Source organism: Delphinus delphis, chromosome 19 (genome assembly GCF_949987515.2).
Source record: "Delphinus delphis chromosome 19, mDelDel1.2, whole genome shotgun sequence".
Lineage (NCBI taxonomy): Eukaryota > Metazoa > Chordata > Mammalia > Artiodactyla > Delphinidae > Delphinus > Delphinus delphis.
The window spans coordinates 54,841,504-54,856,208 of NC_082701.1; the positions used below are offsets into that span (position 1 = coordinate 54,841,504).

The following is a 14,705-nucleotide window of genomic DNA, read 5'->3' on the forward strand; positions in this document are numbered from 1 at the left end:
ATATATATTCTTTTTTATATTCTTTTCCATTATGGTTTATCATAGGATATTGAATATAGTTCCCTGTGCTATATAGTAGGACCTTGTTGGTTATCTGTTTTATATATAATAGTGTGTATCTGCTAATCCCAAACTCCTAATTTATCCCTCCCCCACCCCCTTTACCCTTTGGTAACCATAAATTTGTTTTCTATGTGAGTCTGTTTCGGTTTTGTTAGTAAGTTCATTTGTCTCATATTTTAGATTTCACATATAAGTGATACCGTATGGTATTTGGACCCTGTGTTTTGAATTCTGTTCTAAAGGCCAGTACTGTCCAACAGAACCTTCAGTGATGACGTTGGTGCTCTATTTTACACTATGTAATATGGCAGACACAAGCTATGTGTGGTTTGGGGGTATTTGAAATGTGGCTAGTGTCACTGAGGAACTCAATTTCTAATTCTCTTGAACTTAATTTAAACTTAAATTTAAATCACCATTTTTCTTTAGTGACTCCTGAGTTGGACAGGGCAGCTCCAGCCAATGCTGGGACTGAGGATTAAGATGCTAAAACCACTCTAATTCAGGGGCTCCCAAATGGAATATCGGATTTCAAAGGAAATGGATCTCAGATAAATAGTACTACCACATTGTCGAAGCAAGTAAGAGACCCCTGTTTTGTTGGTCAAAGCAAGTCACGTGGCCACATGTAAGGCCCATAGGAGCGGGCAGTATTATCCTTCCATAGATCAAAGTCAGGTATAAAATAGAATTTTCTTTCTTCTTTCTCTTCCCCCTCCTCTCTCTTCCTCTTCCTCCTTCTCCTCCCTTTCATTGTCTTCTTCAAATGCACTTAGCTGAAACGTTCGGTCCATTCTTCTGGTGATAGAAATTAAATGTCAGAGTACTTTGGGGCTTGTTGACTGCACACCCCAGCCATTGCTGCCTTCTCATCATCTTTGATGCCAGCAGCATCGCGTCCAGCTCTTTCTGGTACCTTTGTCAGCCCTCCTGGCACACGCACGTTCATTGCGTGTGGCTTGGTGCAGGGAACCCTGGAACCACCACAGCACTGTGTTTTGGGTGCCCCAGGCCCTCACATGGAGGCTCTCTGTGACCTTTACTCTATGACCTAAAGCTACGTGATACATCTGCGCCCAACCTGCCTGTACCCAACTTAAGTTTTGACCCTGGGAAGGGCAAGGGGAAAGTCGCTTTCTCAGAGATTCCCTCTGTAGTAGTCAGCTTAAACTCAGTGATGCTGCAGGAACAAACACTCCCCAAACCTCTGACGACAACAAAGGTGTTGCTTTTCATTCCAGTTGGATCACCACGACTGTGATCCGTGGCAGCCCCTATCTGGCTCATTGCTGGTCTCATGGCGGAGTGAAAAAAGAAGGGGGTAGGATCTCTAAATGACTCTTAAAGCTTCTGCTCTGAAGTGACAAAAATCACTTCTGTGCATATTCTCTGTCCAAGGAAAATCACATGATCGATTTTGACCTCAAAGAGAAGAGGAAGTATAATCCCTTCCTATAGGGAAGGCAGTGACATTTTTGAACAGTGATAAAATCTGCACGCTCATCGTCTACGTTTCATCTCCCTCTCTCCCCTCCCCCTCCCCTATCATCTTGTTCAACACCCCACAGCTTGTGGGTTCTTTATCTAGAATAGGAAGGATAGGATATTCTTCAAACTCTGCTATTAATGGCGTAGACTATTAACATTCCAAAGCCCATAGTCTTGAAACTGCAAACCCCTTTCTTTTAAAGCCCTGCTCTCTCACATGTGTTTCTGAAGCCTGCTTTGAAAGATCAAAAGAGTAGTCTTGACGCTCCTTGCTCTTTTTTTCTGCACTGTCATCCCCTCCCTGGGGTAGGAAGCAGAAAAAGCCCCGGCTGAATGGAGGAAAAGCTCATAGGAGAACAGAAATTTGTGAAGAAACCACCAGTTAATAAACTATTATTGGACCACACTCTAGCAGGGTAGGCTGTCTTTTGTGGAGAAGCAGAGCTGAACTGAAATATCTCAGAATTGAAGGCAGGGTCTGGCATGATATTGGAGTGGTCTACCAGAGTTCTGTGCTGTCCAGTACAGCATCCCCTAGCCACATGGGGCTCTGAAGCCCTTAAAATGTGGCTAGGGTGATTGAGGAACTACATTTTAAATTTTATTGAATTTTAATTTCAATAGCCATGTGTAGTTGGTGGCTACTGTATTGGACAGTGAGGTTCTAGACGTTACCAGAGACAGTGCTACTAAAAGTCAGCCAGTGCCCTTAATGCCTCACTATTATTTATACATATGAAAACGCGCTGTGCCTTGGTTTTTTAAAAAAATGTCAAAACAAAAATAACTTCAGTTTGTATAAAAATTAAGTTGATATTATAGACATAACACAGTTGGTTGAAAGCAAATAATGCTTTCACTTATTAATTGGCTAGAGCTGCTGACCTAATAAACTGAGGCTAAATTCACAACTAATTAAAGATTTCATGTTCATTCAGCCAAGACATGCCTCAAACCATCTTTTTTTTTGTTCAGCTGGCCAGCAAGATACTTGGAACCATATTTGGGACATCTTGCAACTATAATCAACGTATGCAACATATCCCGTTTCAAAAAAGTTCTTTCATTTATCACATTAGTACTTCTGTTGTAGGAATAGCATTTTTCTCTAGTGCACTCACAATAATCATATTTGTAGTAAATGAAGATGACAATGTACTACATAGAAATTTAGATGTTATTTGATTGTTGGTAATTTAGCAAATAGTTCTCTAACTTTGCTATTTCTCATGCAGTATTATTTCTCTATTAGAGATGAGAAAACTGAGGCTTAGGGAGGGTGTGCACTTTTCCCTAAGGTTATATAATTGGTATTTGGAATTCTAATATAAACTCATACCGGTTTGATCCAAAGACCCTACCACGCGACAACACTGCTCTTACTCGGTAGATCATGATGAAACCTAACTGCAATCACCTTTGTTTTCTTAAGGATAGAGGCTGCAGAAAGTCAACGAGCCCTTTTCAAGAGCCAACTGAGGTCAATGGGCTGCCCCTGTGTAGGACGCTGTGTAGGACGCTGCAGGCGGGTCACAGCTGATGACCCAGCGGTGGAAGGGAAATGAGGCTGGAATGTAAGCCACACAAGAAAGTTGTCCTGGTCAAATTCGGCCCGTGATTACAATGCCACTATCATTATATTGGCTTCTGGTTACCTACTAGGTTTGGTGAAAAGCGAGGATCAAATTTCTGGGATGCAAACTATGCCTGGTTCAAAATCTGACCATCAACCCCTGTGCCCCAAGCTTAACCCCGCCCCCAATGTTCATCAGGTGCAACTTTATGAGACACGTTCCTGCTGGCAAAACTCCTCCTGTGAATTCAAAGCAGCGATGCCTCCCGTTCACTTAAAATACACACAGGTGGTTGCCAGAAGAGACGAGGGTGGAGGGGCTGCGGGCGAAAGAGGTGAAGGGGATTAAGAGGTTCAAACCTCCAGTTATATAATAAGTCACGGGGATGTAATATACAGCATAAGGGATATGGTCAGTAATATTGTAACAACTTGTGTGGGGACATATGGTTACTAGACTTATGGTGGTGATCATTTCATAATGTATGCAAATGTCACATCATTATGTAGTACACCTGAAACTAATATGATACTGTAAGTCACCTGTATTTCATTTTAAAAAAGAGACAATGGAAGACAGATGCTCTTAATGTGCCGTTGTATTCTCGGTTCCACTTTATTTCTAAAGCAGGAAAACCTTTCCCTTCCTAGAATGCTAAGGGCAAAGCCGCCGGCTACGCCGCCTCTGCCCACCTCCGCGCCCCGCCGCACGTGGAAACTTCGGGCAGAGGGAAGGTGGGCACCGGGCGCGGAACTACAAGTCCCAGAATGCACGGCGCCCTCCGCACAGGCGCAGCGGGGACCCCCGGCCGCCGGCCAGCCAGCCTGCGGAGACCCGGGTCCCGCGCCGGAGCTGGGCTGGGGGCAAGCAGCCGGGGCGGACCCGGCGGCGCCCAGGGCGGCCCGGGCGTTGGGATGAAGGCGCCGCGGCGCGCGTGAGGAGGAGGATGCGGCAGCCGGCGCCGCGGCGGCAGGGGGAGTAGGCGGTGGAGCCCCCGGGAGGGAGGTGCGCTCGGGGCCAGACGGCTCCGGAGGCTCCGCAGTGCCGCCGCCGTCGCCCGGGAGGCTCCGCGCGGGAGCCATGTAACCCTGCGGCGGGCTCCGGGCTGCTCCGTCCTCCCCAGCTCCCGGGATAGCGCGCCAGCGGGACCACGATGAAGAAGCAGTTTAACCGCATGCGCCAGCTGGCCAACCAGACGGTGGGCAGGTAGGTCACCCGCTGGCCGCCGCGGGCCGGGGTGCGCTGCGAGCCTGCATCCGCCGGGCGCGCAGGTGATGGAGCGGGCGCGCCGGCCTCCGGCCCTCCGCCCTTCGCTCCCTGCCGGCCCTCGCCCCCTTGGGGCGCCGCTCGCGGGCGCAAGCCCTCCTCCCTGAACTTCCCGGACCCCTTCTCATGCTCTGCCCGCTGCTCCGGGGCTCCGGTTGCCAAGCGCAAACTGTGACGCATCCTTTACCTGCGTCCCCAGCTGCCCCTTCACCTCGTCCTCCCTGCCTTTCCCCGGGACTCCCTTCTCCCTCTGGCCCCAGAGCTTCCTGGAAACAGGTGTTCGCTCTGATGGCGCTGGAGGCCGCCGAACCGCGGTCGCCCTGCGAAGATGCTTTCCCCTGAGCCGAGTTCGGGGCTCCTCGGGGGTCCGGGGGAGTGTTGGGCCTGGTCGTCTTGGCAGAGCTGAGCCTGCGCCTCCTGCCGTGTTTGTTTCTTGGGGCTCTGACCGTATGAGATTCTGGATCTCTCTCCTGGCCGGGTTTGTCGAGGCGTTAGGTGGTGGAGAGAGCATCTGTAGGGGTGGGGGAAGCGGGGGCAGGGCAGATGCTGGTGGAATGGCGCTGCTGTCGGCTTGGTTCTGAGACAGGTTTCAGCGCAGGGAGGGAGGGAGGCTGCGGAAAGGGAGGCCCAGCTCCTCTGGAAGATGAGTTAAGCAGAAGATCACAGCCAGGTAGGGGAGGGGGACCGAGGCCTCACAGTCAGGAAGAGCCAGGCCCTAGGACGCTGCGAGACCCAGCCGGCTGTGGCTGTCATCGCGGTGAAAATGGGCTACATCTGGGCTAGTGTCTTCAGAAGATGCTCCGCGGGGTGCCAGGCTCTATTGATGTTACAGAAGGGTTCTGGTGGTTCTCTTCCAAAGCTCGACAGGCTCTGCACGCAGGGTGGTTAGGTAGAGGGGATTTTTCGTGGAACTTATGTCCCTGGGGAGAGATTTCTGTTGTTGCTGTGGTCAAGGAATGCAGGTGTTCCCTACTAAGGCCGGCGGCAGAAAGCAGAGAACCCAGCCTTGGGTGCAGTTCAAGTGCGAGCTCAACACATCGAGGGCCCTCCGCTAGGTTTACCAAGAAACCCAATACCTTTCTTGGGTGGGAAATGGAGCCCGAACTGGCATTTGGTAGGGCGGGAGTGGGGACCTAACTGGGGACACTGAATGCCCATGTAAGCATACTGCCCTGATTATGGTGGGCATTTGAGGGCAGGGGATGTGGTGGCTTCCTATGCTTCCAGGGACGCCAGATGGTTTCCAAGTAACCATGTCTAAAATTGACTTGGATGCATTTTCCTTTCCCAAACACATGTGCTTTCACATGGGGGAGAATTTATGAATAGCAGAGTCAGATTAGCCCGGATTTCTGGCATGGCATTGCCACAGATATAGCTGCACACAGGCTGCCTTTGGATATGTTGGACGCGGAAGCAGTGTTTTCCTGTCTGGGTTGTTTAGCAGATGACAGTTGAGTTGACATGTCTTTGGTGACTTGATTTCTGCATCACTCTGCTGGCTGGCCTCTGTCATCAGGTCATCGCACCAGGCCAACCACGTGACCAAGAGGCCCCTGACCGTAGACTTGGATTGCCCTTCTCACTTGGTCCTGGCGTGTCACTTTGGTGCTGGAAGCGAAATGGTAACAAGGTGTTCACGCTTCCTCCCTGGCGCCCCTGAAACACAGCTCTTTCTCTCTTCAGGACTTGTTTTGAAGTGGTAAGATTTACGAGCCTTGGGCCTAAAACCTGATTTCCACCCTCATCCATGGATGTAATGACCAAGGGAAAAGGGAAGAAGTTGAGCCTTGGGCATAAAACCTGATTTCTACCCTCATCCATGGATGTAATGACCAAGGGAAAAGGGAAGAAGTTGGGTTTCAGAATAGGAACCAGGTGGTCTTACTAATTTGAAAGCACGTTCTTGGAAGTCCAAGCAGCTGGTCACTAAGAGGTACTTTCCACTTGTTTATGGAGTCTCTGGTGGATGCTGGTGTGTGGATGAATTTCTGGCTCTTCGTCAGATGGCATCCGTGGTGTCCTGCACCGGGTAAAGTGGGGGCCAGCCCACTCTTGAGTATCACTAGCTTGTATCCATTTTGGTGACATTCTGAGTGAACCTTTTAGAGCAAAAACCAGTTTGTGCCGCTTTGCTGCTTGAAAGCCTCCAGGGGCATCTCAGTGCACCAAGCGCCCCAAGTCTTTCCAGGGGTCTACAAGACCCTGTCCGACTTGACCCCCTCCTTGTCTTTCCATACTCCTGTTCCGCCCACCCGCCTGCCCGCCCCTCCTCCACTGTGCTCCAGCCACGATAGGCTTCCTTGCCCCCAACACACCAAGCTCATTTCCATCTGGGGGCTTTGTTTGAGCTGTTCCCCACTTTCCCTGCCCAGCTGAGGGTCTGCTCTTCCCATATTGCCTTTTCCTCATCATCCAGGTCTTTAGCTCAAAGGCCTTTGAGAGCACCCCCCCCCACCTCCTTCACGGCCCCGCCCATCATCCTGTTCATTTTTGTCACAGCACTCATCACTCTTTGAAATGCTTAGTTTTCTTTTTTTTTGACTTCTTACAATTACAATACCACAGAATGTATAGATCGCCACTAATGCTCATTGTATATAGCACAGTGCCTTGTAGGCAGTTGGTGCTCAGTTCACGTTTACTGACAAGGTTAAAAGAGTTTGCCGTAGGGTCCATGCAGGTAAATAAAAGGGGCAGCCTTTACTTTGTCTTACTGAGAATGTAGTGAGGCATGATGCTAACCCTGCTTCTTAATTTCTTGAATCCGTGGAAGCAATAGGATTGGACGCTTGGAATTCAGGTGTGGGGTTGGTGGACCACCTAGTGGCGTGACTTTAACAAGCCACTGGATTCTTGTCCTTGCGTGTCTTTGAAATGCCGACGTTCCTGTCTTTGAGGGAAGGCTGAGAGGTGGGCTGGAGCGGTGCCCTTCCTCACGGCTCTTCACCCAGCTCGCCTTCCATAAGTTGCGGGTTTGGGAGGTCTTCTGAATATAAAACCTCCGGAGGTCAAATCCACTCCCTTTAACAATGTAGGAATTGCCGTGCTTACACGTACTCAGTGGAGCTAACGGTATTTCCTCTTGAAGTGCTCACCTCTCCGTGGAGAGGGTACCAGCATCTGGGAAGAGTTTCAAACCCACTGCACTTAACTGGGAAAAGTTTCGTCTCCTCTTTGGTCTGCCTCTCCCATCTTTGCACACAGTCCTTCTGCTTTGGACTCTCTCTGTCCTTTCACTTCAGCTCATCCTCTGGGAAGCATCCCTGGCCCTTCAAGACTGGACCACCATGTGCCTAATGGTTCCAGCTAGCACCGGCTTTCGGGTGCGATGGATCTGGTTGGTTGGTTACTGACTACGGGATCTTGAGCTGAAATCTGCACCTTAGTCTCCTCATCTGCAAAATGGGCATAACAAGAGTTGCACTGTGGTAATGTAATAGGGAAGACCCTTTGTGTTCTATTACAAGTCAATCACTAAAGGGATGTTGCCTATAAGCTTAAATTACACATAATGGCCCATCTCTGGGAACCCTGCCTCCCAGGTCATGATCATTAAGCTAAAATACCTTTGTTTAGCTCACAGGAAACATCCTGACCATGCCCACCTGTGAATGCAGGGAGGAAGAAATTAACACCTCCCTTCTGGAGGCTGACAGGAGCCAGGAAGTGTTTGGCTTTACCCCCTCCCCTTTTTGTGTAAAAGAAGCCTGAATTCTAACTCAGGCAAGACAGTTCTTTGGGGCACGAGTCCACCGTCTTCTGGGTCTGCTGGCTTTCGGAATAAAGTCATTATTCCCTGCCCCATCACCTCGTCTCTCGATTTATGGGCCTGTCATGCGGCGAGTAGCACGAGCTTGGACTCGGTAACAGTAATGTGGTAATTGTGGCAATGAGGACCTGAGATTACCCCTGAAAAACACCCAACACTGTGCTCAGCACTAGGGCATGCTCCATAAATAGTAGCTCAAAGTATCTTTGGGCATATGCTGTAACTGCTACTGGATTGTATGCACGTGGCATTCGTTCATGCTTTCCTTTATTCAGTAAATGCTTATTGGACGCCTGCTGTGTGCTAGGCTCTGGGCTGGTTCAGGGCCTCTTGCAGTGCAGGGTAAACAAAATCCCTGTTTCTCTCTTGGAATCTGTGTCTGCAAGGCATGCATTGTTTTTGTCTCGTCTTGTTTACCTTTCCCACTAGACTTCAAGTTCCTCGAAGGCAGGGATAACTGTCCTAATGCCTGGTGTATAGTCTGTTCTCTGAAATTCTTTGGCAGCCGAAGGCATGAGTGAGCAAGGGATCCCTGCATCGTAGACAGAGATGCAAGAGGCTCCTGACACCGGGCCTCTTTCATTTTGTGGTGGGCAGGGGCGTATAGAGGCGTGAACACAGCTGCACAGCTGGGCTTTGGAAGGACAGAGCAAGATTTAAGGGAGGAACTAGTTCATGCCTGACTTACGTTGCTTTTTTTTTTTTTTGCCTTCAGGAGAGTCTATCGGCTGCTGGGGTGAGAGGCATCCTGAAAGGCATAGAGTATTTTTCTTGCAAGTGGTGTTTGGTTTGTGTTGGGTGGAATTGGTGGGTTGGTCTCCCTGAGCTGAGATTTAGAGACCTGCTAAGTGACCGAGAAAATGGAAGTAAAACTGACACTTTGACCTGGGGAGGAGGGTTTTTTTTTTCAATCTGCACAGTGGGGGTCACGGTAGCCCTTGCCTCAGAAGACTGTTAAGAGTTAAAGGGAGCCTGGCTTACACCAGGTGCCCAAGAAATGGTCGATGAGGTTCCTTGTCATTTTCTGCTTCTTGCCCATTCAGCTCTCCAAAAATGCTGGCCTCCCAAGTGTAAGGGGCTTCTTAGATTCCCAGGGCCGCTGCCCAACGGTGGCCGTCAGTGGACTCTGTGCTCTCGTGCAAAACGGGGGACATTCAAGAAGCCCAGGAGTAGGCAAGGAGCTCTGGAAGTGTGAGAGAGAGAGGCGTGGGAGGGCGGGAGCAGGGCCGGTGGGGTTGGATTCTTTGGTTTTCAAGTCTGTGAGTTGGTGAGTGGAAGGCCAAGTTTGGTCTGCACAGCCCCCGTCTTCCATTCCTAGACCGCTCAGCCTGCCACCGTGATTGGGCTCGGTTTCTGGTGCAGAGCCGGGCTGAGCCTCACTGCTGCTGTGCAGCTCTCAGGATGTCACTGCAGTCGCCAGTGGTACCCAGATGGATGCCGAGGATGCAGCAGCCTCTAGGAGCACTGGTGCTGCAGGCATTTTTTGCTTGGGCCACAGCAGCCGAAGCCAGCGAGGATCTTTTCCTTGAAGGTGTCTCTGAGACACTGCCTTGCCCATCAGCAGGCCTCCTGAGAGCCATGATCCAATCCATAGGGCATCATGGAAAGGTCACTGCAAATTAGTCATTGGACTGCTTGGCTCCCACCTCTAATTCCCTGTGAGTGGGACCACGTCCTCCTGTTAGGCCAGCAGGGCTGGGCAGACTCAATCCTGTCCCCCAAGGTGCACGTTTATGAGGTCTCAAAGCGAAGTTTTTCATCAGTTTTATGGAAGCCCATGTCTGGCCACCTGCTGTGGTGTGTCTGTGTGACAGAGAACAGAATGTACTCACAAACTGATGAACGGGCTAGCGAATCTGGAGGGAATATTCTCTGCTCCTGTCTCCTAAGCTCCTTGCTGTACAGCCCTCAGTCGTCAGGATTTCCTGCAGAATTCTGTTCTCCCAGACCTGCAAGTCATTGCGAGGGAGCCATTACTTTCAACAGCAATTAATGACTTCCCCTCCCAGTGGCCATCCAGCAAAGAAATGTATCAGTAGTCATTAGCGTTTTTTCATGATGGGTGACAAGGAGCAATTTTTTTTCTCTAGAAAGAGTGAATCCGTAGCCATGTGAGCAAAACAGTCATTTAATTTATGGTTGTTCCTTTTAGAGGGGATAAGTAAGGAGCTCTTTTATTGATAACCAAGAGATTCAAATGCTATGACAACATATATTTCAAATGCTATTTTGATAACGACAGCAGATAATACCCTGAGGCTTCAGCTCCCAGTGAAGTCAGTTGTGGGTTGGAGAGAAGCTGGGGGGCGGGTTGGGGGGAGCCGGGGAGAGTTAGGGCTCTCCTATTCGGTGCAGGGCTTCCCAGCAAGCTGGCACCTGGCACCCCACTGCCTGTGGGAAGTGTGTGGCTGTCGAGCAATTTTAAACTATCCTTTCTGTCCAGGAAGCAGATGTTTTTGCTTTCATTTTCCAACTTCAGGGTTTATTTTTAGGATAAATGTTTATTTTCCCACAGAATTCAATCTACTTTTTTTTAACTTTCTTTTTGGTTGCATAAGTGATACTTTATCGTAGAAAAGTTTTAAACTCATGGGTGGGCAAAAAGGCAAAAAAAAAAAAAAATCACCAGTAATCTCACTACCTGGAGACCACAGTGAATATTTTGGATATGGTCTTCCAGGTTTTTTCATAGGTGTATATCTGTTCTTAAAGAGCTAGAGATGGTTTGGTGTGTACTGTTTTGCAACCAGATTTTTCCTCCTTTGTTTTTTTTTTTAAATTCATTTATTTATTTTTAGCTGTGTTGGGTCTTCATTGCTGCGCGTGGGCTTTCTCTAGTTGCAGCTAGCGGGGGCTGCTCTTCGTTGGGGTGCGCGGGTTTCTCATGGTGGTGGCTTCTCTTGTTGCGGAGCATGGGCTCTAGGCGTGCGGACTTCAGTAGTTGTGGCACATGCGCTCAGTAGTTGTGGCTCGTGGGCTCTAGAGCGCAGGTTCAGTAGTTGCGGCGCACGGGCTGAGTTGCTCTGCGGCATGTGGGATCTTCCCGGACCAGGGCTCGAGCCTGTGTCCCCTGCATTGGCAGGCAGATTCTTAACCACTGCTCCACCAGGGAAGCCCTGGCAGGTGGATTCTTAACCACTGTGCCACCAGGGAAGTCCCTCCCCCTTCATCTTGAATATCATCCCATGTCAATAATAGTGTGTCTCCAGCATAGTTTTTCAACGATATAATATTCCGTTAGAGTCCGCCTGTTTCCTTTGGTAATCATGTAGCAAATATATCCTATGGGTTTACTTTCCTAGGATGAAGTCTTAGAAATAGAATTGCTGGGCCAAAGAATATGTAAGTTTTTAAGACTGTGAATGTACGTTTTATATATATGAACACACACACATATTCTATTTTCATCCTCAGAAGAATTGCTAGTTTCTTCTCCCCAACTCTATCAGCAACTGATATTATAACTTTGTTAATTACCTGAATAAAACCAAAACCTCTTTTCTCCTCTCAAATTTCTAGTGAGGTTGAGCATTTGTTATGTCTGCTGGACATTCATGGCCTTTCCTGAGTTGCTGCAAGCCCCACTTGTTTAAAGTCATGTTCATAACTGTTTTCTTACTGACTTTTAGGTAATTGTTAATAAGCATATACAAGCTTTGTCTTATGCCATGCACATCTCCCTGTAGCTTTTTCTGCCTTTTATATTTTGTTTTATGTCATTTATAATATTTCGTGATCTCAAGTCTATCAATTTATGGTTTGTGCTTTAAATGTTATGCTTTGGAACACTTTTCTCAGCCTAAGATGACATAAATATTTATACATTTTCATTACCATTTATATAATTTTATTTTGCCATCAAATCTTCAATTCATCAAATTCTTTAATTTTGGTGTGGGACATCACGTAGGTGTCACATTTAGTTTTTTTTTTTTTAAACAGTTACCGTGATAGGAAATTGAATGATGTAACTCATACCCACTGTATTGAAACGTCATCATTATTATGTACTAAAAGATTTCATCTACTTGTGTCTGTTTGTAGGATTCTAGTTTGTTCTCTTGATCTGCCAGTTGGCAGGGATTTAAGGTGGGCTCTACTGCCCAGGTGAGAAGGGATGGGTTGGTGCATCCCAGGCTTTGGGTGGGGGGTGCAGTGGAGTCGGTCTGGGCCCCTCATCTCAGCTTCATCTGGGGAAGCTCCTTGGCTTGGCAGTTAGGACTCAACAGCTTTGCCTAAAAATCTTGTTGTGCCTTAATCAGAGCTAATTTACAAATTGCTTTTTTATTTAAAAAAAAAGTTGATTATATTCTTTTGGCTTCGCTCATTGGTTTATTCTTCCTTAGTATCTTTTAAAACGTATGCATTAAGTTGGGGAAAACTGACAGTTTTGCAGTATTTAGTATGATAATTCTTCCCATCTGGGAATAGGGTATGTTTATTCAAGTCTGTTTATGATCCTATAAACTAGTTTTTGTCTACTTGCGTCCTGTATAATTTTGCTTCTGTGCTTTAGGTAATTTGTCATTACTGTAGACTTAATGTTTGGAATCTTTTGTTATGTTTTCCTTACTCTTTATTGCTGGAATGTAGGAAAGTTATTGATTTTTGTATATCTTAAACAATCACCTTCATAAACTTTCTCATTATTTTTAAGTACTTTAAAAAAATTGAGTCTATTGAATTTTCCAGGTAGCAATCATAAATATTTTCTACAAATAGTAATTTTGCTTCTTCCTCTTCAGTATATATTTATTTTATTTTCTTGTCTAATTGCATTGTCTAGGACTTGTAGAACAGTGTTAAAATATTGGTGAATAAATGGCAAAATGTGGACTTCCCTGTCTTCTTCTTATCCTCTGTGGAAATGCGTGATAATTGGTTTGAGAGATTTTATTTTTTAATCATGTTACATGCTGCATAAATGTATTTTACTTTGAGTTTTTCTTTGGCATTAAAGTTAAATTTGATTAACTATATTATCATGGTCTTTAGAGATAATCATGTTTTTCTCCCTTAAGTTATTAATATATTCACTCAGTAATTTATGCCACAGATATTTATTGAGCACTTGCTACGTTCCAGGCATTGTTTTCTGTGCTGGGGATACACCAATGATTGTTCCTACAGTTCCTGCCCATGAGGACCTTGTGTTTTACATTCTTGAACCTCAGTAGATTTTCTAATATTGAGCTCTCCTTGCCTTCCTGCAGTTGATCTTATTTGACTATGGTTTGCTAATTATTCTTATACAATGCTAGATTTAGTTGTTTTATTTAGGATTTTGGCATTCAGTATTCATATACGAGAGCATGTGAATTCTTTTCTTATGCTAAACTTGTCACATTTTGATAACACTGTAAAATGAACTGTCAGTTTTCTTCTTTTTCTGTGCAATGGTGAGGTAAGGAATTACTTGTTCTTTGAAAGTTCGAAACGACTTTTCCAGGACATTTTTTGGAGGTAGTTCTTTGACAGCTTTCCCAATTTCTTCAGTGATCATTGGACTATTTATGTTTTCTATCTTTTCCTGAGTCATTTTATAGAAAAGCATTAATTTTGTGATGATTTTAAAATTTAATAGAATCTTTTTTGAGTATATACGTGTATCTCCTTTGTCAGCCTAATTTGCATTTCTCTCTTTTCTCACCTGGACTAGCTTTGCTAGAGTGTTTCCTGCCCCCCACACCTAATCAGCTTTTAGGTTTAATCTAGTTTTATAAAAATTTCTTTCTCGTTAGCTCTTGATTGGTGCATTTTTTTCCCCATTTGCGGTAAATTCTGCTTCTTTAATTTTTAAATTCCTTCCTCCTGATTTCCTTGGGTTTCTTTGTTCTTTTCCTAGCCTCGAGTCTTCCATGTTGTCTCAATATTAGGATGTTAGGTTCCGCCATGGTAACACCTGCGCTTTGGAACCTCGGTGGCTTAACATAGCAATAGTTTGTTTTAAGCTCATGTGATATGTCACGGGAGTCAGGGGGCTTTCCAGGACAGTTCTCTATGCATGATTCAGTGATCCACCCCCAATCTCAATACATGGCTTTCAGTCTCTACTAAAGGTGAAGAGGGGATGTAGAGATGGCATCCTGGCTCTTACATACCTTGACCAGGAATTGACAGATGTCACCTTTGTTTACATCTCATTGGCTTGAACTAGTCACAAAGCTCCCCTAGATAAGACTGGAGGAAGGGAGCCTCTGCCACAGGTGAATAACCAGGAGTATACCTCTCTCCTGTCCCACTGCCTGTCTTTGAAATCCTCCTTGTACCCCTGCTCACTCCAGTCCCTTCTGGCTGCTCTCTCCTTCCGTGTGCAGCTATGAGAAAGGTCATTCTTTGTCTCCATCATAGGAGGGTGGCTGTAGATTCTCACGGTGTCCAGGAATCTGTCAGGTCCTTCAGAGAGGAGCGTCCTTAGGATAACAAAGTTTTCTCTTGCTGATACCTACCATCTCTCATGTCAGAATTTGTGTTTGTGTGTGTGTGTGTGTGTGTGTGTGTGTGTGTGTGTGTGTGTGTGTGTGTATATATAAATAAATTTT

At 46.6% G+C, this 14,705-nt stretch overlaps 1 protein-coding gene across 3 annotated transcripts in view; it reads left to right on the forward strand.

Annotated features, from left to right (window-relative positions):
* Nucleotides 1-3,943: 3,943 nt before the first annotated feature.
* Nucleotides 3,944-14,705, forward strand: part of ARHGAP44 (Rho GTPase activating protein 44) — a 143,529-nt gene continuing 132,767 nt past the window's right edge. For all 3 annotated transcript variants that reach the window (XM_059997801.1, XM_059997802.1, XM_059997803.1), the window contains exon 1: nucleotides 3,944-4,331. In XM_059997801.1, coding sequence (XP_059853784.1) covers nucleotides 4,279-4,331 — 53 coding nt within the window. In that variant the 5' untranslated portion in view covers nucleotides 3,944-4,278. The remainder of the gene's footprint in view (nucleotides 4,332-14,705) is intronic.